Source organism: Cetorhinus maximus, chromosome 19, assembly GCF_964194155.1.
Source record: "Cetorhinus maximus chromosome 19, sCetMax3.hap1.1, whole genome shotgun sequence".
Lineage (NCBI taxonomy): Eukaryota > Metazoa > Chordata > Chondrichthyes > Lamniformes > Cetorhinidae > Cetorhinus > Cetorhinus maximus.
Window position 1 is genome coordinate 46,788,011 of NC_135897.1, and position 27,064 is coordinate 46,815,074.

At 42.7% G+C, this 27,064-nt stretch overlaps 1 protein-coding gene across 1 annotated transcript in view; it reads right to left on the reverse strand.

Annotated features, from left to right (window-relative positions):
- Positions 1–27,064, reverse strand: part of golim4a (golgi integral membrane protein 4a) — a 138,277-nt gene that overhangs the window by 56,505 nt on the left and 54,708 nt on the right. Inside the window, exons 5-9 of the mRNA XM_078563796.1 lie at positions 16,794–16,944; positions 10,646–10,728; positions 9,665–9,748; positions 7,758–7,949; positions 4,202–4,537 (exon numbers count right to left, since the gene is read on the reverse strand). Coding sequence (XP_078419922.1) covers positions 4,202–4,537; positions 7,758–7,949; positions 9,665–9,748; positions 10,646–10,728; positions 16,794–16,944 — 846 coding nt within the window. The remainder of the gene's footprint in view (positions 1–4,201; positions 4,538–7,757; positions 7,950–9,664; positions 9,749–10,645; positions 10,729–16,793; positions 16,945–27,064) is intronic.

Consider the following 27,064-nt stretch of genomic DNA (forward strand, 5'->3'; position numbering starts at 1 on the left):
CATCTATATGTGTGGATAACTGAGAATTAAATTAGATGTGTGAGTAAATGGATGATACGAGATTTTGGGTGGAATCTTGTTGAGGCATCGGAGGTCTCGTCTACCTGCTGAAGAGCTGGCAAGAAACCCATACTACCTCTTTCCGGGAAGGCACCAAACCACAAGCCAATCAGGCAGTGGCGATGCCAGCAGTGGGCTTCACCGGAATCAAGAATCCGGGGACGGAAGTCTCGCCTATGAAAGCTGCCGGCCAATCAGAGGCTGGCAGCTCTTGTGTCAGCAGTGCCACTGGGGAGGCCATGGCTGCGACAGGCACTGGAGTCCAGGCCAAAGATAAGTAACGTGGGGGGCCCTTCCCAACCTTCCCAATGTCTGGTCCCTCAATCAGGCATCGAATGCCTTTGCTCAAGGTCCACTCCACCCCACTCTGAAGGTGACAAGCTGGCCGCACCAGTTTTACCTGTTCTGCACGCCACATTTGAACAGGCCCACCCGCCACTGAGTTAATACCAATGGCAGCAGGATAAGGCTCTTAAGTGGTCATCCATTGGCCAGTAAAGGGCCTCACAGGGCGGCAGGGTTGGAAGGTCGACCATGAGCTTCCCGCTCAGAACTTAATTCTGGCGGAGGCAGGATGGTGGCCGGGTTCCAGTACACCACCATCCCAACTAAGTATATGCCTTTCCCGTCTCCAAGCTCTCCTCGCGAGAGCACAAGATTCTGCCCGTTTTCCCTCAGAAAGTCATTGGCCTGTGGAATTCTCTTTCCCCGAGAGCAGAGGGGGCAGGGTCATTGAATATTTTTGAGGCTGAATTAGTTAGATGCTTGATTGACAAGGGAGTCAAAGGGTAGAGGGTAGACATAAAAGTAGACTTGAGGCCACAATGTGAGTGGTTTAAACAACGATACAAGGAATCCAAGCAAAGCTTGTTAGAAACATTCCTAAAAGCACTGGCGCTGTTCAGAAAATAAATTGAGCAAACCATTCAAAAACATTACGTGAAGCCTCATTGAATTCCATTGATAACTGCTTTCCCCAGGCTCACCCCTGTCCATTTATGAATGCATCACAAACAGGGAATGATTATAACCTAACAGACTAGTGAGGTCAGAGCGACTGTCCTTTACATCAAGACAGCATTTGACTGGGTGTGGAATCAAGGAGCACTAGCGAAACTGAAGCCAATGGGAATCAGGAAGAAAACTCTCTACTGATTGCAGTCATGCTGAGCACAAATGAAGATGGGTGTGGTTGTTGAAGGTCCATCATTTCAGTCCCAGGGCATCACTGCAGGAGTTCCTCAGGGTGGTGTCCAAGGCTGCTTCAGCTGCTTCAATGACTTCCCTCCATCATAAGGACAGAAGTGGGAATGTTTGCTGATTATTGCACAATGGTCAGTACCATTCACAACTCTTCAGGTACTGATGCAGTCAGTGTCCATATGCAGCAAGACCTGGACAACATTTAGGTTTGGGCTGATAAGTGGCAAGTAACATTCACAGAACACATGTTCCAGACAATTATAATCTCCAACAACCATCTCTAACCATTTCCTCTTGGCATTCAATGGCATTATCATCGTTGAATTCCCCACTATCAACATCCTGAGGGTAGCCATTGACTAGAAACTTAACTGGTCCAGCCTATAAATACTCTGGCTACAAGAGCAGGTCTGAGGTTGGGGTTTCTGAGGTGAGTAACTTACTTCCTGTCACACCAAAGCCTGTCCACCATCTACAAGGCACAAGTCAGGAGTGTGATGGAATGCTCTCCACTTGCCTGGATGAGTGCAGCTCCCACAACACTCAAGAAGCTCGACACCATACAGGCCAAAGTAGCCTGCTTGATTGCCAGCTCATCCACCACCTTAAATATTCACTCCCTCCACCACTGACGAACAGTGGCAGCAGTGTGTACCAAATACAAGATGCACTACAGCTACTCACCAAGGTTCCTTCAACAGCACTTTACAAACCCATGACCTCTATTACCTAGAAGGACAAGGGCAGCGGACATACAGGAACACCACCAGCTGCAAGATCCCTCCAAGCCACGCACCATCCTGACTATGAACTATATCATCATTCCTTCACTGTCGCTGGGTCAAAATCCTGGAACTCCCTCCCTAACAGCACTGTGGGTGTACCTACATCAGATGGACTGCAGCGGTTCAAGAAGGTGGCTCAACTCAAGGGCAATTATGGGTGAGCAACAAAAGCTGGCCTTGTCAGTGATGCCAACATCCCATGAAAGAAAAAAAATAAAAGATTTCTAGCGTTCTCCCAAATCTGTGTCCATGGGCTGAATTTTACATGCCCCCAGCGGCCATATTTCCTGCAAGAGGGGACACGGAAAATAGGATGGGTGCCCATCCCATAATATGGGGGGGTTGGCAGGCGCCAAACTAGGCAAATATTTAAATGAATAATCAAGAGACAATTAGGCTTGTTATCATGCAAACCGACCCCCACAATCTGCTGCCCACATCATAAAACAGGCGGGAGCAGGCAGCCCAACTTTTTTAACTTACCTATTTAAGCGGCAGGAAGGTAGGAGGGGTTGCTCTTAAGGGATTGCCCTTTGCCGATCATGGGGCACCCCCACCAACCCTTAGGTCAACGCCCACTTCCTTCCTACCTGCTCCCTCCGTTAAACCCATCATCCCACCCCTCTCCCTTAACCTACCCAAACTCTCCCAAGACCCCAGGTTTAGCTGCTCCAGGGATCCACGGGCCTTGATCTTCTTCTTCTCCTGCAGTCTTGGCAGCGGACAGTGATGCCTCCCTGGCACTCCTGGGGCTGATGGAGCTGCCAGCCAATTGGATTGGCTGACGGCTCCAGAGGGTGGGAATTCCACCCCAATGAGGGGCGGAAGTCCCACTCAGCCCTCATGTCCACCCTGCAGCACTTTAAGGCCACAGGACAAGTTGGCATGGAGTATGTCGGTTCCACGCCAACATTGTTTCCGGGTGGGGGGGTGTGGGGGGCAGGTCGTCCATCCCCCACCCACACCCCGTCCCTGTAATACTCAGCCCCATGTCTTCTGCTACTTCTTGCTTGAATCTCTCTCAAGTTTCTGCCCCTTCCATAGCGATGAAATAGCCCTAAATAAAGTCAAGAGTGACATCCTCCTAGACCTCTCTGCAGCCTTTGATGTGGTTAACCATATCATCCTCCTCCAATAACTCTCTTCTGTAGTCCAGTTCAGTGGTAACGTGTTTGCTTGATTTCAATCTTATTCATCCAACTGCAATCAAAGCCTGTCCAATAATGATCTCTCTTCTCACCTCCACAGACCCCAAGTATCTATCTCTTCTTGGCTTTCTCCACTTGTTCATCTTGGCCCTTGGTAACATCATCCAAAGGCATGGGGCCACACACACTGCCAACACGCAACTCTATCTCCTCATCACCTCTCTTTAGCCCTCCAATGCCACTGTGCTGTCAGACTGTGTGTCCAAAATCTAGTCTTGTATGAGCTTGCTTTGAATTTTCTGTTTCTCTGAGTATAAGCCACTTTAAAAATTGAAAAGTGTTCCCACTTGTGAGGTTTTTTTTTCAAGACATGCTGTGCCTGACGTGCATAAATGACAATCAAATTTAAATTTTAAGACTCAAAGAAAAAATATGGTGGTGTAGGTTTGAGGTTTCCTTGGGCCCTGACTGCCTCTCCTATTTTATGTTTCTGCCTATTACGCCCAGTGTAATTTTGACCATATTTAAAGAAGCTTTAGAGGATAGTTGGGTGACAGTTGATGCATTTTCCTAACTTCTGAGTTGCACCTAAGGAGTAAACTCAGGCCCCTATGTCTGCCCCTATGACAAGTGAGTACAAAAGGAAAGACAATGTAAGGCATAAAGGAAAAATGAACAAATTGCGTTTAAGACAGACAAGAAGAAGATGCTTGCATAAAAAAGGGGACACGAGGACAGACTGACATAAATGAGGATTGTAAGAAACAGTTGTAAACAAGCAGATATACAAAACTGATTACTGTAAATAGAAAAATAGAGGAAAATATCAGAGTGAGAGAGAGGGAAGAGCAGAGAGAGAAAGAGATATGTAAATAAAAAGGAAGGAAGAGTGAAAAAGAATGAAAGACAAGCAGAAAAAGATTTTGATAGTTAGTGAATGACAGAACTAGACCCAATCTTTACACAGTTCTGTAAGTGTTTATTTACCAAGTTATCATGCATTACCTCAGTAGGGCTGCTTCTAGCAAGATTCTGTTCCTCTGTACGGTAATTTTCATTGTCCTGATGTTCAATCAGATTATGTTCAGCTTCTTCTTCCCCATGATGTTGCCTATGTAGCTCTGTCTGCTCCACTGTATGATCTTCTTTCTCTTCCTGTTCCCACTCTTGGTGATGCTCCTGTCGTTCATACTCACGTTTTTCCAAATCTGAATGTTCATTCCTTTGCCAGTTTTCAAGTTGAGCATATTGCTTCCCTGGTACTCCTTCATTATCTTCTCTTATTTTAGGGTCATCATTCTCTCCTATCATTGGCTTGATATGTAGCTGCACATCTTTTTTCTGCGATACAGATAGATGTATACTTTTATTGAGTACACTGATTCCACTCTATTGTCTCATTCACAATTCTTCACTTCTTATATGACCTAATGAAATCTCTTCAATATTAAAGATGTGTTTTTATATGAATTTAGCTGTTTAGTTGTTCTAACAATTGTTTAGTCCACCCAATGATATTATTCCATACAGACTGCAATCATAGAAACATAGAATATAGGAGGAGTAGGCCATTCGGCCCTTCGAGTCTGCTCATGGCTGATCATCCAACTCAATAGCCTGCTCCCGACTTCTCCCCATATCCTTTGATCCCTTTCGCCCCAAGAGCTATATCTAACTCCATCTTGAAAACATACAATGTTTTGGCCTCAACTACTTTCTGTGGTAGCGAATTCCACAGGCTCACCACTCTCTGAGTGAAGAAATTTCTCCTCATCTCAGTCCTAAATGGTCTATCCCGTATCTTCAGGCTGTGACCCCTGGTTCTGGACTCACCCGCCATCGGGAACATTCTTCCTGCATCTACTCTGTCTTGTCCTGTTAGAATTTTATAGGTTTCTATGAGATCCCGCCTCATTCTTCTGAATTCCAGCGAATATAATCCTAACCAACTCAATCTCTCCTCATATGTCAGTCCCACCATCCCAGGATGATGTCTGGTAAACCTTCGCTGCACTCCCTCGATAGCAAGAACATCCTTCCTCAGATAAGGAGACCAAAACTGCACACAATATTCCAGGTGTGGTCTCACCGAGGCCCTGTACAATTGCAGCAAGACATCTCTGTTCCTGTACTCAAATCCCCTCGCTATGAAGGCCAACATACCATTTGCCTTCTTTACCACCTGCTGCACCTGCATGCTTACCTTCAGCGACTGATGTACGAGGACACCCAGGTCTCGTTGCACATTCTCCTCTCTCAATTTATAGCCATTCAGATAATAATCTGCCTTCCTGTTTTTGCTACCAAAGTGGATAACCTCACATTTATCCATATTATACTGCATCTGCCATGCATTTGCCTACTCACTCAGCTTGTCCAAATAACAATTAAGCATCTCTGTATCCTCCTCACAGCTCACTCTCACACCCAGCTTTGTGTCATCTGCAAATTCGGAGCTGTTACACTTAGTTCCCTCATCTAAGTCATTAATATATATTGTGAATAGCTGGGGTCCCAGCAACGATCCCTGCGGTACCCCACTAGTCACTGTCTGCCATTCGGAAAAAGACCCGTTTATTCCTACTCTTTGTTTCCTGTCTGCCAATCAGTTTTCTATCCATCTCAATACATTGCCCCCAATCTCATGCGTTTTAATTTGACATGTTAATCCCTTATGTAGGACTTTGTTGAAAGCCTTCTGAAAGTCTAAATAAACCACATCCACTGGCTCCCCATCATCAACCTCATCCTCGAAAAATTCCAGTACATTTTTCAAGCATGATTTCCCTTTCGTAAATCCACACTGACTCTGTCCAATTCTGCTACTGTTTTCCAAGTGCTCAGCTATTAAATCTTTTATAATGGACTCTAGAATTTTCCCCACTACTGACATCAGGCTGACTGGTCTATAATTCCCTGTTTTCTCTCTACCTCCCTTTTTAAATAGTGGGGCTACATTAGCCACCCTCCAATCTGTAGGAACTGTTCCAGAGTCTACAGAATCTCAGAAGATGGCCACCAATGCATCCACTGTTTCTAGGGCCACTTCCTTATGTACTCTGGGATGTAGATTATCAGGCCCTGGGGATTTATTGGCCTTCAATCCCATCAATTTCTCCAAAACCATTTCCCTATTAATACTGATTTCTTTCAGTTCCTCCCTCTCACGAAATCCTGTGCTCCCCAACATTTCTGGTATGTTATTTGTGTCCTCCTTTGTGAAGACAGAACCAAAGCATGTATTTAGTTGGTCAGCCATTTCTTTGTTCCCCATTATAAATTCCCCTGTTTCTGACCTACATTTGTCTTCACCAATCTTTTTCTCTTCACATACCTATAGAAACTTTTACAGTCAATTTTTATTTTCCATGCAATCGCTTTAGCATCCATCAGCTGCAAACACTCCCACATAATATAGATTAGATTATAGGCTTCCATTTTTACCCTGAAAATATGCCTCAAGTTTAATAAACCCTACTGCACCATTGTGTATTTTTTTACTGTCTACATAAGCCATTCTTTTGACAATCTGACTCATTTTATCCAGCATTAGACACCAATGTACTGTGGCCCTTTACCAAAAGGAAGATTTTTCAGGCTACCTGAAGTACCTATATCTTGGTTGCTAAGAACTGGCAGACAGGAGAGTCTCTCTTCCCATAGGTTCCCTGCATTACGACAGTGACTAGACTTTAAAGTACTTAATTGGTTGTGAAGTGCCTTGAGATGTCCTGAGGTTGTGAAAGATGCTACATGAATGTAATTTCTTTACTTCTTCCATAATTAAGGTATAGATCAGAAACAAGGGTCATGCTTTCCTATACACTGTGTAAGACATTTATAAACATATGCAGCAAGATTTTATCTGGTTGGTATTTGTAGGTTACAATTTCATTAGAAATACTAACTGGAAGAAATATTTTTGGATCCATCTATAGTCTGCACAAAGCCACGACAGGAAAACACCCCCACAAATATGAGTGGAGCCTCGTGTTTCAATTCATGGTGCAGCTCAACTCTAATGAATTTTAAATGGCTAATTCTGTTTAACCATTTCTTAGAAAACAACATGCGGAAGTCTCATAAGGTAAAAGCAAAATACTGCGGATGCTGGAAATCTAGAACAAAAACAAAAATACCTGGAAGTCTCATGAGGTTTTGGCAAAAACTTATGGAAGCTGAATATGAACATTCAATTGTTTTTATCATTTTTGCAGTACATTTTCAGAGCAAAATATTCATGTAATTGGCCTGATGAACACTGCAACAAGAGAATTTAACCACTGGCTCACAGATAAAAAGTAAAGAGGCTATAAATACACAGCAGGTCCGTCAGCATTTGAATAAAAGTTGGTTTAATTTCATGAGATTAATCTCTTGCCTACATCTGATCAAGTGTTTATATCCAAAATAGTAATTAATTAATTTTCGGTGTTGTCTGTTGTTATTCCAGCTTGTCATCATGGTTAGAAATTGATAGTCCAATTCTATATCTTGTTCGTGCAATCAAAAAGAAATGTAATACAAGTTTGCTCCCTATTTCAATTACACTTTGACATACCTCATCATGCTGGTTACCTTCACTTCTATATGGTATCTGATCTCGTGCTCCCTGCTTGTTGTGATATTGTAAGGGCTCAGCGACACCTTGCTGCGACTTCTCTGCATTGGGAGGTGGCCTTTGTTCGGTTTGTCTTAGGCTGGGCATTTTGTTTAAGGTTTCTCTGAGCTGTTTGTATTCTTCTACCTGAGCCTGTAATTTAAACAAAAAAAAAATCATAGTGTGGGTAATGGGTAATAAATTCAAATACAAGCCATGGGGATATTCACAGAACTTGACATTACTCCAAAGTATATTCACAGGATCATTCACAGAAGACGGTTTTCTGCCCATTATGTCTACGTTGGCTTAATGTATATCAGTCATTTAGGAAAACAAACACAGTTGAGCCTGGTCTTAAAAAGTATCACAATTTTTCTTAGTGGCACCAATAGCTTTTCAGGCATGAATCAGTCAGGAAGTCTACTTTTTGCGATTTTATCTTTCTTGAAGGTCCTATTCCTTGCTGCACGACAGATCATAGGCACTAATTTACTTTGAGTATATGGCCCAAAGGGACCATTTTTCACATTCTTTTATTTTCACATGGGAACAAAGGCAGTGAGTGTTGCCAGACTCTTTGACCACAGTGTGGAGGCAGTGAGAGGAAGGGCACAGACCTGGCCTTGTTGTCCTCCAAAGTCTATGTGTAGTTTCCAGAAAGGACATTAGATATTAATCAGGAGCACGAACTCGGATTACCACGCCCTGCCATAACCCATTGGCAATGAGGTCAATTGTAGCACCTTCCAATTGCCTCCACTAAGACCCAGTGGAACTGAGTTTTTAGCACCTGAGCCAACAGCCCTAAAGGAACTGCTCCATACCGCTCAAGAAAAGGCTACAAAAAGCTGTGTCACTGATTTTTTTTTGCCCCTCCTGGCTCCACAAAAGTCTTTCCACTTTCTGCCAGTCACACAGTGCCTCCCTAGGCCCTAAGATTGCCTTTCCTGGTCCTTTCAGGGCACACTTCTACCTTAACTTTGGAACAGCTGCCAGTATTTCCCACCCTCCCCACCCAATTGGAAAGCTGCCTGTAATGCCTTAAGTCCTAACATGAAATCTGACCACAAAAAGGTTTGGGACTTTTACCGGGGGCATCAAGTGATAGCTGCATCCACCACCTGGGTATCTAAGGCAAAAGAATCACCCTGGTGAAGCAGTCTCAGTTCGAGCACAATCACGTTATTTGAAATTGTTGTCCACAAAATAGGAGCCATTTCCTCAATTCCTACCTCTATATTTGTTTGGTGCAATCATTGGGCAGTTGCAAATTAAGCAATTCTGGACTATCTGAAGGGGAATTTACTGAATTATCTCCATTCTGGCCAGGAATAATGGTCTCACTATATGCAGCTCTATCTGCCAGGCTTATACAGAGTTCAAGAGCATCAAGCTAAACCAGTAGTTCAAAGAAAGGAAAGAAAGGCTCCAAAAAGAGTTGCTGCAATAAAATATAAATGAGTTTTCCTGATCTACAAGTTAAATATTAAGTTAAAGGTTAGTAGAAATCCCCTATATGAGAACTGTCAAATGGACCCTGGCAAGATCCCACACATTATCCGTCCACATACATGGTCTTGGAAAAGCAACTGTTGACAAAAGAACAAACATAATTTTTATTATTAGCTCTGACAAAACTAATTTTAAAAGTGCCTTTGGTTAAAGAAAAAATCAGCACAAGTAATTTCATCAGCTTACATGTAGGGAAGTTAACTTGGAGGTTGATTAATTGTGTTTTGCAAAATGTAGTTGCACAAAATGCAAAATAAGTGGTGTGAGGTTAAACGGAATCCAGTTTTCCAGTTACAAATTTATAGGTATTTTAATTCCATCCAAAATTATCATTTTTCATCACATCTTCTCACCTGGGCAGCCGATAGCGAGTTCTTGTGGTCTTCTAAAGTCACCTGCAGCTGATCATGTTGCAATAATAAATTCTTATGCAATTGCTACAGAAAAAGAAACATATACTGCATTTTTGTTCACATTGACTAGACATAAATAAAAGCATTAACAGGTTATCGAGAATAACTGAAAAACCATGCTTTCTATTTCTTCACTGGTTAGGCTTCTCTACATCAAGTACCAATGGACAGAGTGTATGTATTGTAACAGTTGCATGCTCTGCCCACTGGTTTTCAAAATTGCATTGGATCCTGCTGACATTATATGACCCAGGTTTGCATGAGCTATTGAGATACAATCTGCGTTCCCAATTTCACAGCCCCTACCGCACTCCCTCCACCCCCCCCACCCCCAGCCCAGAATTCTGATGACTAGATACTGGCAGGAATTGGGCACTGCATGCTATGCCAACATTCTCACTGCACTGTTTCAACTTGTTCCCGTGTGATGAAGAAGTGATGAAAGTCACACCAAGCTAACCTCATAGAGGGGTAAGATTGCCAATTTAATGACAAAATAAGTGCACATTTGTATTATGGACTTGTGAATAACAGACTGGGTCGAAATTACTCAAGCTCAATTCGCACAGAATCCTTACAGCTAAGCAGAGAGAACTGTTTCTTCCCATTGGTCTAAGCTGGATTCAAGCTCAAGTCTCAGATATGAATGGATTTTATCCACTGGACAACCTGATCCCTCAACCTCCAAAAATTCTGTTTTTGTGAACATAGCACATTAAGGATCTTCCTGAGCAATTATATACTGATTAAAATACTGCATACTGTCCAAATTTAGTTTTGTACAAGACAATACAAAAATGGATGAAGGCTATTATTTGTACTAATCATTTTAGAAATCCACTTGTTATGTTGTTATCCACACTACATCAAAAATAGCAAACATGGAACAAGTAAAACTGATTAGTAGAAGCTTGACTTTACCCTCACATCCTGGAGTTGAACATGGACATCCTGGTGGGCCTTCCTCAATTTTTTGTTCTCTTCAAGTAGATTATAAATATTCTCTGTGAACACAGATGCTGTAAGGTAAGTCGCAGCTCCATGTTATTAGACCAACTTTGAAGATATAATAAAGTTAAAATTAACCTTAGTTTTCTTTAGCATTTTGGAGCTAGAAATTGGATTCATTCGCACCTATTTTTTGGGTGATGCTAATGCCCATGGAGCTCCTATAAGCCAATTGTACTGGATGGCGTACAAGGGAGGACGTTAGTTCATGCTGTGAAGTATGCAAAGCAGGGCGATCATAATGTCATGACATCAATCAGCATGCAACGTTGACTTGATGTCAGGGGTGTGATTTTCGAGCTAAACCCTCTAGCTAACACCCTCACTTGGCCTTGCATGGCTAAACGTATGTTCAGCAGCAGGAAGGACTCTCAAGGACCATTATTTAAAGGGATCATCAACTACTTACAGGTTAGTTGCTGGTCAATTTGTTCTGGCTGTTATGAAAATTCTAGATCTGTTTGGTGCTTTCTATAATTGCTTCAAGTTGCAGTGGTTTGGCAAGTGATGAAAGATTTTTTGTTAACTTCAAGGCTTCTGCACAAATCAGCTGCTCCCAGATCTGGGAGCACAAGTAGGAATTCCCCTTGGAATACAGCAAAATCACATAGCAAAAATCTTTTGAGGAGTTAACAGATCAAATTTATAAATGAAATCATGCCACATTGCAAAAAGTCCACTAATCAACTTTGCGCACCCCTTTAGCACTTATCTTCCATGTGCCTCTGCCTGTCCTAGTGTTCTGACACCGTGCTACTTCAGTGGCTGCAGCATTGGTTGGCAAACAGCTGCTGACTTTCAGTGGAGGAGACTGCAGATAACTTTGGAGAAAGACCTTGAGCAGCTCTGGGTGCAGAAGCCCTGGCTGCAGACTGCAACACCCTGGCGTGGGCAGGAGCAGTCTGAGCTGACTGGCTATCGGGCAACAGCAAGGATGCTGGTGGAATGGCAGGGGTAGGAGGTTAAATGCTGTCTTTATGCGAGAGGACAGCAGGTTCATGCACCATGGAGCCGCTGCCATGCCACCTCTACAATCCTAGTCATCTGTTGGAGGACAGATTACTGTACCATTGAGACATCCTGCAAACCCCTTTGCACGCTGTAAAGCACAGCCATGATGGCAGCAGTCTGAGCTTCCATTCCAGCACTCAGGTGTCGAATGGCTGCTGCTTGTGTTGTAACATCAGCCATCAGGTGTCGCATCATGGTAGGATTCACAAGTGTTTTAATGAAGTCGGTCATTACTTCCATGCTGGAAAGGATGGAATTCGAGCTCTGCACAAGTACCTGAGTCAAGTTGGAACTGGACTCTTCTATGCTCCTTGATGGTTGTCACAGGTAGATATGATTCTGGCAGGCAATGCCAATGCACCAAGCATTTAATTGTATATGCCCATCAATCTTCTTCTGTAGGTTAGCCATCCGAGTCCTCACCTGAATCCACTGCAGCAGAACATGGGCGACCTGAACCTCTGGCAAGCTGACACCTGCACCATCTTTACCCCCAGCCCTGGCTGCAGCCCACTCATGTCCAGTGACTCACCATGTGCAGATCCCACCTCTAAACTATCCTCTAAATTACTCACAGTGTAATTCTGAGCTGGTGGGTGTGATTGTGAAATCGAGTGATGGGTGTGTATTCACTATCACTGAGTTCCTGTTGTTCCTCCACTGCCTGGGCAGTGATTTTTGGGTATCCAAAAGGAGAAAGGTACAGGGTAAGGTTATGGGGCAGGGAATGGAGGAATGTTAGGGATGCATGCTTATACCATCTGCAGCTTATAAATCAGAAGACAGTGTACGATGAGGTGAAAGTGGGATGTGAGAAGAAGTATTAAGGTAGGAGGTAACCACCAGCTTTGATCCTTTCAGCCCTGCCACAGGCCATGGCCTCAGCATTGGTTGCCTCAATAATGGTCAGCGCTCTCGCCTTGCCAAGAGGTAAGGAGCTGCAGGCACAGCTCTCCCCCTCCAGTTAACACCTGCTGCCTCCAATGGTGGGCCACCTTGTCCTGCAAGGGAGAGGGAAGTACTTCAGTTAATGTTGTGCAATCTGCTTGGTTGAGGCGGCTTTCATGGTTGAATAGCTGACAGTTTGTGTACGATATAAGATATGGGTGGAAGGTTTGCAGGAGTGCTAAGTGTGTGAGGATGCAGTGAAGCATATGAATGTTAGTGCCCTTATTAAAAGAGATTGTACTTGCATTTTCATATCAATAATATATGCGTTCCAAAGGAACTCATAAGTAACATGATTAGCATTGCATTATTCAGCAGTAATATTGTGGTTGAACCAATTCCAGTCAGATTAACAACATACCCAACATTACGTCATAACCATTAAAATCTGAATCTCGAGTGGAAAATTTATCATTTAAAATGTATGCGGAAAGCAAAGCAAAGCATTTAAAAGACTATACTGCTGCAAGCCAGCAAAGACTGCACAAAGTTAGCTACCCTTACAGGCTACTTGCAAACCCTTTAAAATAAAACAAATAAATAAGAAAAATCTGAGAATTCTGGATAATAATAGAAAACATTTGGAATACCCAGCAACTCGGTCAACATCTGCAAAGAGGAAAAGGCAGATTAACATTAAAGGCAGTACCATTCTTCAGAACTGAAGACTGAGCAATAAACCTCCATTTTGATAGAATCAAAATGATTCTATCAAAATGGGATGGGATGGGATCCTGAAAAGTGGTTCAGAGGGGAGGGAAGCTGAGATGGAATTAGAAATTGAAACACTAGTGAGTCAGGAAGGCAGAGAAAACATAGGCTAGATAAGAAAGAAGTGAGTTGAGTAAGACTAAATGGAATATATTTTAATGCAAGGAGCCTGAGGAATAAAACAAACAAGCTGAGGGCACAGACAGGCACGTGGGAGTATGATATCATAGCTATAACCGACACTTGGCTAAAAGGGCAGGGTTGGCAGCTCAACATTCCTGGTTATTCAGACGAGGTAGAGAGGGGAATAGAAGAGGAGCGGAGGGGGGGTCACAATATTGATCAAGTAATCAATTATAGCAGTGAGGAGGGATATCTTGGAATGATCATCAAATGAGGCGATATGGGTGGAAGTAAAATACACAAAAGAGGCAAGCACGGTGTTGGGTGTGTAATCTAGGCCTCCATCAAATTTCAGAGAAGTGTAAGAATAATAAGGCAGTAATAGTAGGGGATTTTAACTACCCAACTATTAATTGAGATAGTTTTAGTGTGCAAGGTAGGGAGGGAGCAAAATTCTTAAGTTGCATCCAGGAGAACGTTTTTTGGCCAGTATGTAGAAAGCCCAGCAAGGGAAGGCACAGTTCTGGACCTAATATTCGGAAATGAGCCCGGGCAGGTGGAAGGCGTATCAGTTGGGGAGCATTTTGGAGATAGTGACCATAACTCAGTTAGATTTAGGATAGTTATAGAAAACGATAGGGTTGGGCCAGGAATAAAAGTTCTAAAGTGGGGAAAGGCTAATTTTAATAAGATGAGATACAATTTGGCCCAAGTGGACTGGGAGCAGCTACTTGAAAATAAAACTGTGTCAGAGCAGTGGGAGGCATTCAAGGAGGAAATAGAGTGTACAGGGCAAATAAGTTCCCGCAAAGACAAAGAGGGGGACCAAGTCCAGAGAACCCTGGATGTCAAGAGACATAAAGGTTAGGATTAAGAAAAAAAGAGACGCTTATGGCAGATACTGAGGGCTCAGTATGGCAGAGTTCCTAGGGGAGTATAAAAAGTGCAGGGGGAACTTAAAAAGGAAATTAGGAAAGCTAACAGAGTGCATGAGACGAGCATTGGTGGGTAGAATAAACGAAAACTCAAAGGGTTTTTAAAAATATATAAAGAGCAAGAGAATAACTAGGGAAAGAGTAGGGCCAATTAGGGACCACAGAGGTAATCTCTGCGTCGACCCAGAGGAAGTGGGTACAGTCCTCAATTAATACTTTGCGTCGGTCTTCAAGGTGGAAAAGGACGACGCAGGTATAGACATCAGGGTGCAGGGGTGTGAAATATTTGAGGAAATTAACATAGAGAGAAGGGAGGTACTAGTGGGTATAGTGGCCTTAGAAGTGGATAAACCCGCAGGCCTGGATGAGATGTTTCCCAGGCTGTTGAGGGAGGCAAGGGAAGAGATATCAGGGGCCATAGCAGTAATTTTCAAATCCTCTCTGGCCATGGGTGAGGTGCCAGAGGACTGGAGGACTGTTAACATTATCCCATTATTAAAAAATGGAGGAAGGGATAGACCAGGAAATTACAGGCCAGTCAGACTAACCTCAGTGGTGGGGAAGTTACTTGAAAGAATTCTGAGGGACAGAGTATATCTGCACTTGGAGAGGCACTGATTAATCAGGGATAGAGAGCATGGATTTGTTATGGGAAGGTTGTGTTTGACAAATTTGATCAAGTTTTTTTGAGGAGGTAACCAGGAGTGTTGATGAGGGTAATACATTTTATGTGGTCTGCATGGACTTTAGCAAGTCTTTTGATAAGGTCCCTCATGGCAAAACTGGTCAAGAAAGTAAGAGCCCATGGGATCCAAGGCAAAGTGGCATGTTGGATCCAAAATTGGCTGAGAGGCAGGAAACAGAGGTTGATGGTAGAGGGACGTTTCTGTGACTGGAAGTCTGTTTCCAGTGGGGTTCCGCAGGGCTCAGTGCTGGGGCCCTTGCTGTTTGTGGTGTATATAAATGATTTGGACTTAAATGTAGGGAGTATGATCAAGAAGTTCGCAGATGACACGAAAATTGATAGGGTGGTAAATAGTGAGGAGGGTGGCCGTAAACTGCAGGAGGATATCAATGGGCTGGTCAGGTGGGCAGAGCAGTGGCAAATGAAATTCAACCTGGAAAAGTGTGAGGTAATGGGGAGGACTAACAAGGAAAGGGATTAAACTATGAATGGTTGGACCCTGGAATGTACTGAAGATCAGAGGGATCTTGGTGTGCATATTCACAGATCCCTGAATTTAACAGGGCAGGTAGATAAGCTGGTTAAGAAGGCATATGGGATACTTGCCTTTATTAACTGAGGCATAGAATATAAGAGCAGGGGAGTTATGCTGGAACGGTATAAGGCTAAGATGGGAGTTGAGGAGAAATTTTTTCACCCAGAGGGTGGTGGGAGTCTGGAGCTCACTGCTTGAAAAGGTGGTTGAGTCAGAAACTCTCATAACATTTAAGAAGTATTTAGATATTTACTTGCGTTGCCATAGCCTCCAGGGCTATGGGCCAAGCGCTAGAAAATGGGGTTCGTGTGGTCAGATCTTTGTTGACCAGCACAGACACGATGGGCCAAATGGCCTCCTTCTGAGCTGTAAACGTCTATGGTAATCTCTCTATGAGAACAAAAGGGGTTGGAAAAAGGGGAGGTAGGAAAGCATAAGCAAACAAGACACATTCATTAACAATTATATTCTTTTAAGTGAAATTTGCATTAAAACATAAGAAATGAAAATTAAACTATTTTGTGAATAGTACTGTAGAGGTAAATTGTCATTGTCACTGTGCAGAGAGAAACAGAGTTAATGTTTCGAGTCTGTATGGCTCTTATTCAGAGCACCGTTGTCAAACACCAGGAGGGAAATGGAAAGCAATGAAAGTGAACAGGGTGAAAAGACAAACGGAAACCCTGTTGGAGAGCAGTGCTTCTTCAAGGTAGGCATTCCTGGAAGAGAAGTGGCAGTGAATTAAACACTACGATAAATGCAAAGCACTGCGGAAAATCTGAAATAAAAACAACAATGCTGGAAGAACTCAGCAGGTCCGGCAGGATCTGTGGAGAGAGAAACAAAGTTAACATTTCAAGTCCGTATGATTCTTCTTCAGAGCTCTGAAGAAGAGATTTTCCAGCATTTTTTGTTTTTATTTCAGATTTCCAGGATCTGCCATATTTTGTTTTTATGTCATTGTCACTGCAGGGACGGTAATCTGGTAAAGCACAGCATCTTCACAGCATCTGAAAATTGATGGCTTCTATAATAGACAAACAATTCTTTCCACCGACCACCCATGTGCTGAAGACAAAATTGTCCCCAGAATGATTAAATTCTCATCGTTACCTTTCAGTTGAGCAATCTCCTGTTCCTTTTCTTGCTGTAGGGTCAGGTATCGCCGGCTATGGTCATTCATTGCTCTATTGTGGTCCTCTCCAAGTCTCTGATGTTCTCCATGTAGGTCAGTGTATTGCTTTCTCAGATCTTCATGTTGATTCTGTACATACAAATTACAGAGCTGGTTGAGAAAGGCATGCACAAGGATCCTGGAAATCCTCTTTAGCTTTTAAGAGTCATATGGACTCGAAATGTTAACTCTGTTTTTCTCTCCAAAGATGCTGCCAGACCTGCTGAGTTTTACAAGCATTTTCTGTTTTCATTTCAGATTTCCAGCATCTGCAGTATTTTGCTTTTATACTACTTTGATCCTGGAAATCCATTAGGCTTCTACTGGTCTCCAGCCATAATATTCACTGGAAAATGGCAGCAACCTAGTTGTGCTGAGTTGCTACTCTTTCTGGGATTTTCTGCTATGCCTAGTAAGGGTAGCCAACTCTGCCATTTGCTTACAAGGCAAGCTCCCTACGTCAAGGGTTCCCACTTCATTGACTCAGTTGGCACCTGGCCAGTACACCAAATGAAATGAGGGATACCAGGTTCCAGATGGTACCAGAAGTGGGTTTCATTGAGGGGTCTGTAAGATTTAAATAATGCCTTGTGCCTTACTAATTACTTGGTTTGAGAGTCTAATGTCATCAACTTTAAAACTTTATTCAGAAATATGAGATTAGCAGATTTCCTGTCCTCGACCCTATGTTATATTGACACACAAATCACAGTAAACATGCAAATCCCATACATCCACAGTGACTTACAACAACCAACTTGCTGGATGAGACCTTTGATGTCTTAATTTCAAGATGCCCTTCCCTTCAATCAGTATACTGTCACTGTTATACTTTTTAGTGAACAATCCTTGTCACTTGACAGGCCTCTCAGTTACATTGCGAAACTGCAACTGCAACTGCAACTGCAACTAGGCCACTTCCTTATCTATGCTTGACAAAGGCCATTTCCCCCACTGTTCAACTGAGTTAATCCCTTTTCATAGAATCATAGACTGTTTATGGCACAGAAAGAAGCTGCTTGGTCCATTCTGTCTGCGCCACCGATAAACAAGCCAGCCAGCCTAATCCCACTTTCCAGCATTTGGTCTGTTGCCCTGCTAGTTACAGCACTTGAGGTGTATGCATATCCAGGGACCCTTGAAATGAGTTGACGGTTTCTGCCTCTCATACCCTGTCAGGCAGTGAGTTCTAGGCCCCACAACTCTCTGGGTGAAAAACATTTTCCTCACCTCCCCTTTAATCTTTTTAGCAACCACTTTAAGTCTATGCCCCCTAGTCACTGACCTCTCTACTAAAGTAAATAGGCCCTTCCCATCCACTCTATCCAGGCTTCTCACAATTTTGTACTTCACAATCAAATCTCCTCTCAGCCTCTTCTGTTCCAAGGAGAACAACCCTAGCCTATCCAATCTTTCCTTATAGCTACAATTTTCCAGTCCTGGCAACATACTTGTAAATCTCCTCCATACCCGCTTTAATGCAATTACATCCTTTCTGCAATGAGGTGACCAGAACTGCACACAGTACTCAAGTTGTGGCCTAACTAACTTTTTATGCAGTTCCAGCATAACCTCCCTGCTCTTATATTCTATTTTCCAACTAATATTATTCAAGAACATTTGCCTATCTGTACTGTGCCAGTACTTCCTCCATTATACTTCTGTAACCATGCCAACCTTGCTTGAAGTATTTTAAACTTACACACTCCGAAACTCATTTCCATCTAAGGGTCTATTGTGTACAGAAATGTAATTGATAACATCTACCAACCTGCATTTATCTTATCAAGGCTATTTATATTGCAAAGAGATGTTTCAGACACATGAGCCAGAATTTTACCTTCTGCAGGTGGGCGCGCACCCAACCTGAACAGACGTGAAATAGCGCAAGATGGTGTCAGACGAGCATCCTGACATCATCGTGCACTCACACGATATTTCACTCAGGGGGCCATGTGCAGTAGTCAGAAGCGCACCCGCCGACAAATAAGCGGGCAATTAATCCCATTAACAATGCAATTAACAGCGATTTTTCATGGCCAGTCCACATTTACGGTTGGCGGACAGGCCATTCTCCCAGGCAGCATTCACATTTTGCTCAAACCTCGATCCAGGGCAGATGAAATCTCCACGGGGAAGTAAAATAAGAGATGTCTTGGGACTAGTTTTTTTATGAGGTACGCATTCAGGTGCTTGATTGTGCTGCATGGACATATTTTGCAGCATTTTTGTCATTTCCTTTATTCTGTGGAGGTCTGCAGCTCCCTGGGGCAGTTGTCTGCCTTCAGGGAGCTCACTAGAAACGCTCACCCGCACCCTCAGTTATGTTGGCGCCCACCTTCTCCCTACCCCCACCCCGGCAGCGCTAAGCATTTCAGTGCGCGTTTCACGCTGACTGGCCATTAATTAGCCAGTCAGTGTGAAATCACGGTTGGGGGCGTATTTCCCGTCCACTTCTGGACCCGCCAATTGCGCATGTCCGACAAATGAAAGATTCAGGCCATGCTGTATGCAATTTATGACTTAATTTATGATGGTCTCTGCTCATTTCCAGTTGTCCAAATGTAGTCATTTTCTTACAATTACTCCTAAAATCTGCAATGTTTCGGGCAGGCAAACAACTCAAATTCCTTAAGAAAGTACTGACTAACCTCTTCACGCGGGGGTCAAGTGGGAGTTGGCTGTGGTTTTGGATGGTTCAGGTGAGCTCTGCAGCTGGTAGGTTACTGGAGATGTGCTTGTTAAGGCACTTGCACTTGCCTACCCCGTGCAAATTTGGTGCCCTCCAGAAATAGAAAATTGGTTTCCAGTAATACACTTCAATGGGATGGGTTTTGGCATTGGGTTGGGATGTGTCTTTCAACTACTGAGCTGCAGCTTTGGGTGGGGACTTGTACATATTGCGGTCAGGAATTCGAAACAGCCTGTGCTGTGTCTTTTGTTAGGGTATTTTAGCTGCTGTGCTGCCACTTTGGGTAGGGTCAAAGATTTGAGTCAATTCTCTTAACAGCATAGAGCTATGAGTTATCTGCCAATTCCCATTCTCCACTATGCTTGAACACGAGGTACTACTGTACATTTTACAATATTCATATAAAAGTCATGATTTGAAAATACAAATGCAGAGAGCCACTCTCTTTTCCTTTTTCCTACATTTACTACATGCCCAGACACCTCCTCACCGTGTTCCTTGCTACAGTGCAGTTTGTAGCTGTTGTAATATAATTCCTCAAACTGCTCCACCAATGCTCTTTGCCAAGTTAGTTCTCTATCATTGTAGTCAAGCATAAGGCTTTTTGGCATTTGATGAGGAGTATGTCATGCAGATAAGCTGGAGCTTCATGTATATGGCAGAAATATGGAAAACCTGGAACCACGATTCATAAAACTAGTACAGTGTAGAAGGGTTAGTTGGAAAGCAGACACTGAAGCTTGGACATTCTTTACAAAAATAAGTGCAAGAGGTAAAAACCAATGTTAGGTTATGAATGCATTAAAAGATTTTCTTTATTATATACCCGCGTTCACAGATGAAATCCTCTACAACTGTAATTTTCTACAACTGTAAAATTCTTAACTTTGTTTCATATCCACTTAAAATTAGCATTTTATTTAAGTACAATCTAGCAATTAAAATTTAAGTGTTGGCTGTTCTAAATATCAGGAGATAGCACATGAGCTGTTTTTCACAGCCTGTCCTGACAATTCAGAGCACTACTGCACAATTTCCAGCTGACTACAGAGTATTGACACGATAAAAAGAGCTGAATACAAAGAATTAAAATTCAATAAGACCATAAGACATAGGAGCAGAAATTAGGCCATTCGGCCCATCGAGTCTGCTCCGCCATTCAATCATGGCTGATAAGTTTCTCAACCCCATTCTCCCGCCTTCTCCCCATAACCTTTGATCCCCTTACCAATCAAGAACCTATCTATCTCCGTCTTAAATACACTCAATGACCTGGCCTCCACAGCCTTCTGTGGCAATGAATTCCATAGATTCACCACTCTCTGGCTAAAGAACTTTCTCCTCATCTCTGTTCTAAAAGGTCTTCCCTTTACTCTGAGGCTGTGCCCTCGGGTCCTAGTCTCTCCTACTAATGGAGACATCTTCCCTACGTCCACTCTATCCAGGCCTTTCAGTATTCTGTAAGTTTCAATCAGATCCCCCCTCATCCTTCTAAACTCCATTGAGTATAGACCCAGAGTCCTCAAACGTTCCTCATATGTTAAGCCTTTCATTCCTGGGATCGTTCTCGTGAACCTCCTCTGGACCATCTCCAGGGCCAGAACATCCTTCCTGAGATATGGGGCCCAAAATTGCTCACAATATTCTAAATGTGGTCTGACCAGAGCCTTATAAAGCCTCAGCAGCACATCCCTGCTTTTATATTCTAGTCCTCTCAAAATAAATGCCAACATTGCATTTCAACCTGCAAGTTAATCTTAAGAGAATCCTGGACTAGGACTCCCAAGTCCCTTTGCACTCCAGATTTCTGAATTCTCTCCCCATTTAGAAAATAGTCTAATGCCTCTATTCTTCCTACCAAAGTGCATGACCTCACACTTCCCCACGTTGTATTCCATCTGCCACTTCTTTGCCCATTCTCCTAACCTGTCCAAATCATTCTGCAGCCTCCCCGCCTCCTCAATACTACCTGTCCCTCCACCTAACTTTGTATCATCTGCAAACTTAGCCAGGATGCCCTCAGTTCCTTCATCTAGATCATTAATATATAAAGTGAAAAGTTGTGGTCCCAACACTGACCCCTGCGGAACTCCACTAGTCACCTGCCGCCATCCTGGGAAGGACCTCCTTATCCCCACTCTCTGCCTCCTGCCAGATAGCCAATCTTCTTTCCATGCTAGTACCTTGCCTCTAGCACCATGGGCTCTTATCTTACTGAGCAGCCTCCTGTGCAGCACCTTGTCAAAGGCCTTCTGGAAGTCCAAGTAGATAACATCCATTGGCTCTTTGTCTAACCTACCCGTTACCTCCTCAAAGAATTCTAACAGATTTGTCAGGCATGACCTCCCCTTGATGAAACCATGCTGACTTTGCCCTAATTTATCATGCACTTCCAAGTATTCCGAAATCTCATCCTTAATAATGGACTCTAAAATCTTACCAACAACCGAGGTCAGGCTAATCGGCCTGTAATTTCCCATCTTTTGCCTCACTCCCTTCTTAAACAGGGGGGTTACATTAGCGATTTTCCAGTCCTCTGGGACCCTCCCTGACTCCAGTGATTCCTGAAAGATCACCACTAACGCCTCCACTATCTTTTCAGCTATCTCCTTCAGAACTCTGGGGTATAATCCATCTGGCCCAGGTGATTTATCCACCTTCAGACCTTTCAGTTTTCCTAGCACCTTCTGCTTGGTAATGGCCACCATACTCACCTCTGCCCCCCCCCGACTCTCTTGAACTTGGGGATGTTACTCGTGTCTTCCACCGTGAAGACTGATGCAAAGTACCTATTCAGTTCCTCCGCCATTTCTTTGTTCCCCACTACTACTTCTCCAGTGTCATTTTCCAGCGGCCCAATGTCCACTTTTGCCTCTCTCTTACCCTTTATATATCTAAAAAAACTCTTGCAATCTTCTTTTAAATTATTGGCTTGTTTACCCTCATATTTAATCTTCTCCCTCCTTATTTCTTTTTTAGCTGTCCTCTGTTGGTCTTTGTAGGCTTCCCAATCCCCTGGTTTCCCACTGCTCTTCGCCGCATTGTATGCTTTCTCTTTAGCTTTTATGCTGTCCCTGACTTCCCTTGTCAGCCATGGTTGCCTCGTCCTCCCTTTAGTATGCTTCTTCTTCCTGGGGATGAATTTTTGCTGTGTCTCTCAAATTACTCCCAGAAACTCCTGCCATTGCTGTTCCACTGTCTTTCCTGCTAGGCTCATCTCCCAGTCAATTCTGGCCAGCTCCTCCCTCATGCCTCTGTAGTTGCCATTATTCAACTCTAATACCGTTACATCTGATTCCAGCTTTTTCCTCTCAAATTGCAGAGGAAATTCTATCATATTATGGTCACTTTCTCCTAAGGGTTCCTTCACCTTAAGCTCCCTTATCAAATCTGCCTCATTACACATCACTAAATCTAGAATTGCCTGTTCCCTAGTGGGCTCCACCACAAGCTGCTCCAAAAAGCCATCTCATAGACATTCTACAAATTCCTTTTCTTGGGATCCACTGTCAACCTGATTTTCCCAGTCTACCTGCATATTGAAATCCCCCATGATCACTGTAACCTTGCCTTTCTTACACACCTTTTCTATCTCCTAGCGTATCTTGTGCCCCACATCCTGACTACTGTTTGGAGGCCTGTACATAACTCCCATTATGTTTTTTTAACCTTTGCCGTTCCTCAACTCTACCCACACAGATTCTGCATCATCTGACCCTACGTCATTTCTTGCTATCGATTTAATTTCATTTCTTACTAACAAAGCAACCCCACCCCCTCTGCCAACCTGCCTAGCTTTTTGATAGGCTGTATATCCTTGGATATTTAGCTCCCATTCCTGATCACCTCACAGCCATGTCTCCGTGATGCCCATTACTAGTACCAGCCTCAGCCCAGTGGCAGCAAACTTGCCTAAACATGAGAAGGTCGTGGGTTCAAGTCCCCCTACAGAAACTTATACAACTTTCTGTTCAGGTTAGTCCTGACCATATTTGGTTATAAAACCACACAAAGCACTGTAACATTATATTTTTACATTATTTTAAAGAATAATGTGCACAAGAGGAGCTAATTAATCAAATGTATAGACTGAAGAAAAAGCAATAATATGACCTTATTTAAACTAGCTTTTTAAGAAATAAAAATTAGAAGCTGACTTCTTCAAGTAAAATTGTTGATGAACAACTAGAACAACTTGTGCTAATAAACCAGCTTTAACAAAGTAAAAGGTTGCAAGGCACTTCATAGATGCAGTACAAAACAAAATTTGGCACAGAGTCAGGCAAGGGATATTATGGTAGATGACCAGAAGCTTGGTCAAAGAGGTAAATTCTAAGGAGCTTCCGAAAGGAGAAAAGAGAGGACAAAAGGCGGTGAAGTATAGGGAGGGAATTCCAGAGCTTAGGGCCTTGGCAGCTGAAAACAGAGCTGCCTATGGCTGGGGGATTAAGTTGGGGTTGTTCAAGAGGCCAGAATTGAAAGTGCACAAATATCTCGGAGGGTTGTTGGACTGGAAGAAATTCCAGAGATAGGGAGGGGAGAAGCCAAGGAGGGATTTAAACAAAAGGATGAGAATTTTAAAATTGAGGCATCGCTTAAGCGAGAGCCGTGGTAGGCTCTAACAGATACAAAACACGATTCATTTAAAATAATAAATCAAATCATGTTCCGATGAAATACGTTATTTCTAAAATTTTATTTAAATCTTTACTTTGATCATCAGAAAATTCAGTTAGGAAGATGAAAAGAACATTCTAGAACTCTGAATTCTGAAATATTTATGGATATCTGCTGTCCAGATTGAGCAATTAAAATGATGAGTTTAACATACACAAAACTCATTATAAATGAGGATACAGGAAGCAATAAGGGAAAAAGCTGACATGCAAATTGTGACAAACTTATAATAGAATGTCAAGTTGGGCTAAAAAAATTGTGCCCAGGTGCAAGATTTTTAATAAGACATTGATAGATTATTGAGAAACGTAAGTGGCACAGTGCAAGGCACTGCAAGAGAAAAGGAACGTGGGAGAGAAGGAAGATCACAAAGTAATAATTAAGTAAAGCTAAGTTTGATTGTTAAAAACTTTTTGGATGAATGCATGACTGAGGAAGCTAAGGAGTTTAATGGTTTTCATGCTCTGAAAAGAATGAGTTATATTTGGTAATGTTACAGTGTTTTTGAAATTTCAAAGAAATAACATGAATCGAAACTCTGGAACAGGGTTGGTCTTTGAAGCAATCCCTTCCTCAAGTCTTAACTGCGGTATCTTGTTAAGTCTCTAAAATGGCAATCCTTTAAACTTCACACTTACCAATCGGAAGTTTAGAGTGCAGAATATGTAGCATTGGTTTAGCGAATAATTTGCTGCATCATGTCGGGTAGGTGGCCTGCAGACATCCTATTCTGCATCAATGCCTTAGGATACACTGTGCACAAAAATGGTCATTTTAAAAACCAATTACATATTGAAAAACACATGAAGTGCCCAGCTAAGAGGCAATGAGGTTTACTAGCTCTCTAGTCCCGTCAAAATACCAGGCAAGGAATAGTCAGGTCTCAAACTATGCTCTCAGTCTTTATAAAACTAAAGGGTAAAAGGGAGAAATCTGATATGAATGAGGAAGAGTTCTGTAATGTAATAAAAGTTTTGTACAGTGCCTTGTCTTGCCCTGGGGATATTGCAAAGCGCTTCACATCTAATGGATTACGTTTGAAGTGCGGTCAATGTTGTTACATAGATAATGAGTAAATTATTGAAATTAAAACTAAGTAAAGATAAAAATAAGCTCCAATGTGTCTGGCAAAGCCAAAAAATGTTTGGAACTAGAGATCCTAAATAACCTCCAAGAATTAAAAGAATCCTCCCAGCGAGCAGGTGGCTCAGGCAACAGCTTTGTATGTTAGCTCTGAGCTAATGGGGAACAATAAATCAGTGAATAGGATATAAGAAGGTATTTTGCACAAGACTGCAGTAAAGTTGGAGATGGTTCAAAATAAAATTAGAGGGAAAAGGCTTCCTAGTTATTTTGGTAGTTTTGCAGAATTATGAAAGAAGTCAGAAATAGATAATTGAGGTAGTTCAAGAAGCAATAGCATAGGAATGCCATCACCTCCAAGTTTCCTTCCAAGTAGAATCATTCAGGGCAGAAATTCACTCAGACCATCATGTTGTGCCGGGTCTTCACAAGAGGTGCTTAGTCCCACTTCCTTCAACTCTCTTTACAGGCCTGCACATTTTTCTTTTCAAGTATATATCCAATTTGTTTCGAAAGTTATCCTTGAATCTGCTTCAACCACCCTTTCAGGCAGTGTATTCCAGATCAATAATTCTCCTTATATCCCCCAGTATGATGGTGACTTAGAAATACATCAACATTCCTTTATTACCACTGAGTCAAAATCTCAAAATTCACGACTTAACTCGAGCAAAAATTCTGAATTCCTTAACTAACAGTATTGTGGGAACAACATCATCATAAAGAGTACAGTGGTTCAAAAAGACGACCCACCAACATCTTTTCATAGCAACAAGAGATGGGCAGTAAATACAGTCTTACCAGCAGTGCCAAGAATTTGAACATAAATTTAAAAATTAGCCAAGAATTTTAATTTTGTGTTCTCTAATCTTTGAACTCCCATACCCCACTGATCAGTGTGTTTGGATCAATTGAATCATCATAATCCTTCAAACCTTCAAGTTATTTAGAATTCTCTCCTTTCCCAAAGGGGAAAAGCCCAAATTCCTTAACTTCCTAACACACATAATCGTCTTGCTTGTACCCTTACAATCACAATAATATCTTTCATATGATAAGAGAACTAGAATTTGACAGGAGACTCCAATTGGGAATTTAACAGACTTGCAGTTTTTAAGTAGAAGAGTTCAGAAAAAAAATGGTTAACCGCATGGAACATTCCCTACAGGTTTGACAGTCAATTTCTCAGATATTGAGACAACAAAGCCCCCATTTTAACCTGACTAGGATTCAGGTGAGCATTGAACTAAAGTGAGGCCAGCGCTAAACTACACCACACCCAATCCAACCTCAGCAACCTAACTCCAGGGAAATTGCATTGACCAGCCATCTGTCTGGAGCTGTCAGGAAGCAGCAGCTGTTGCAGGCAGGAGCAGAATTTTAAGCAGCAGAAAGCCTGCATCAAAGACAGGTTTTTGGGAAGACCTTGTGGGTGTGAATGGGAGGAAGCTCAGGTTAGAAGAGGCCTAAACTTTCCTCGTGGAGCCCAGAGGAGCCTATTCCTTCTTGCCCCCAAAATGAAAGTAAAAAAGAAACTTATATTAAATGGCAACTTCTGATCCTGGGTCCACTTCCTACATAGCAGGTAGTTACAACCAGCTTCCCTGCTCAAGCCAAAGTTAAAATTGCAGTTCGGGCCTAATGACATCTTCAGACCTCAGCTGCATATTTAAATAAGGACCCTGTTAACTTCAGGTGGGTGGCCTTGCTGCCTGCTCAGGAGAACAGGTTCAAATTGAACATGGCAGGACCTGTGAG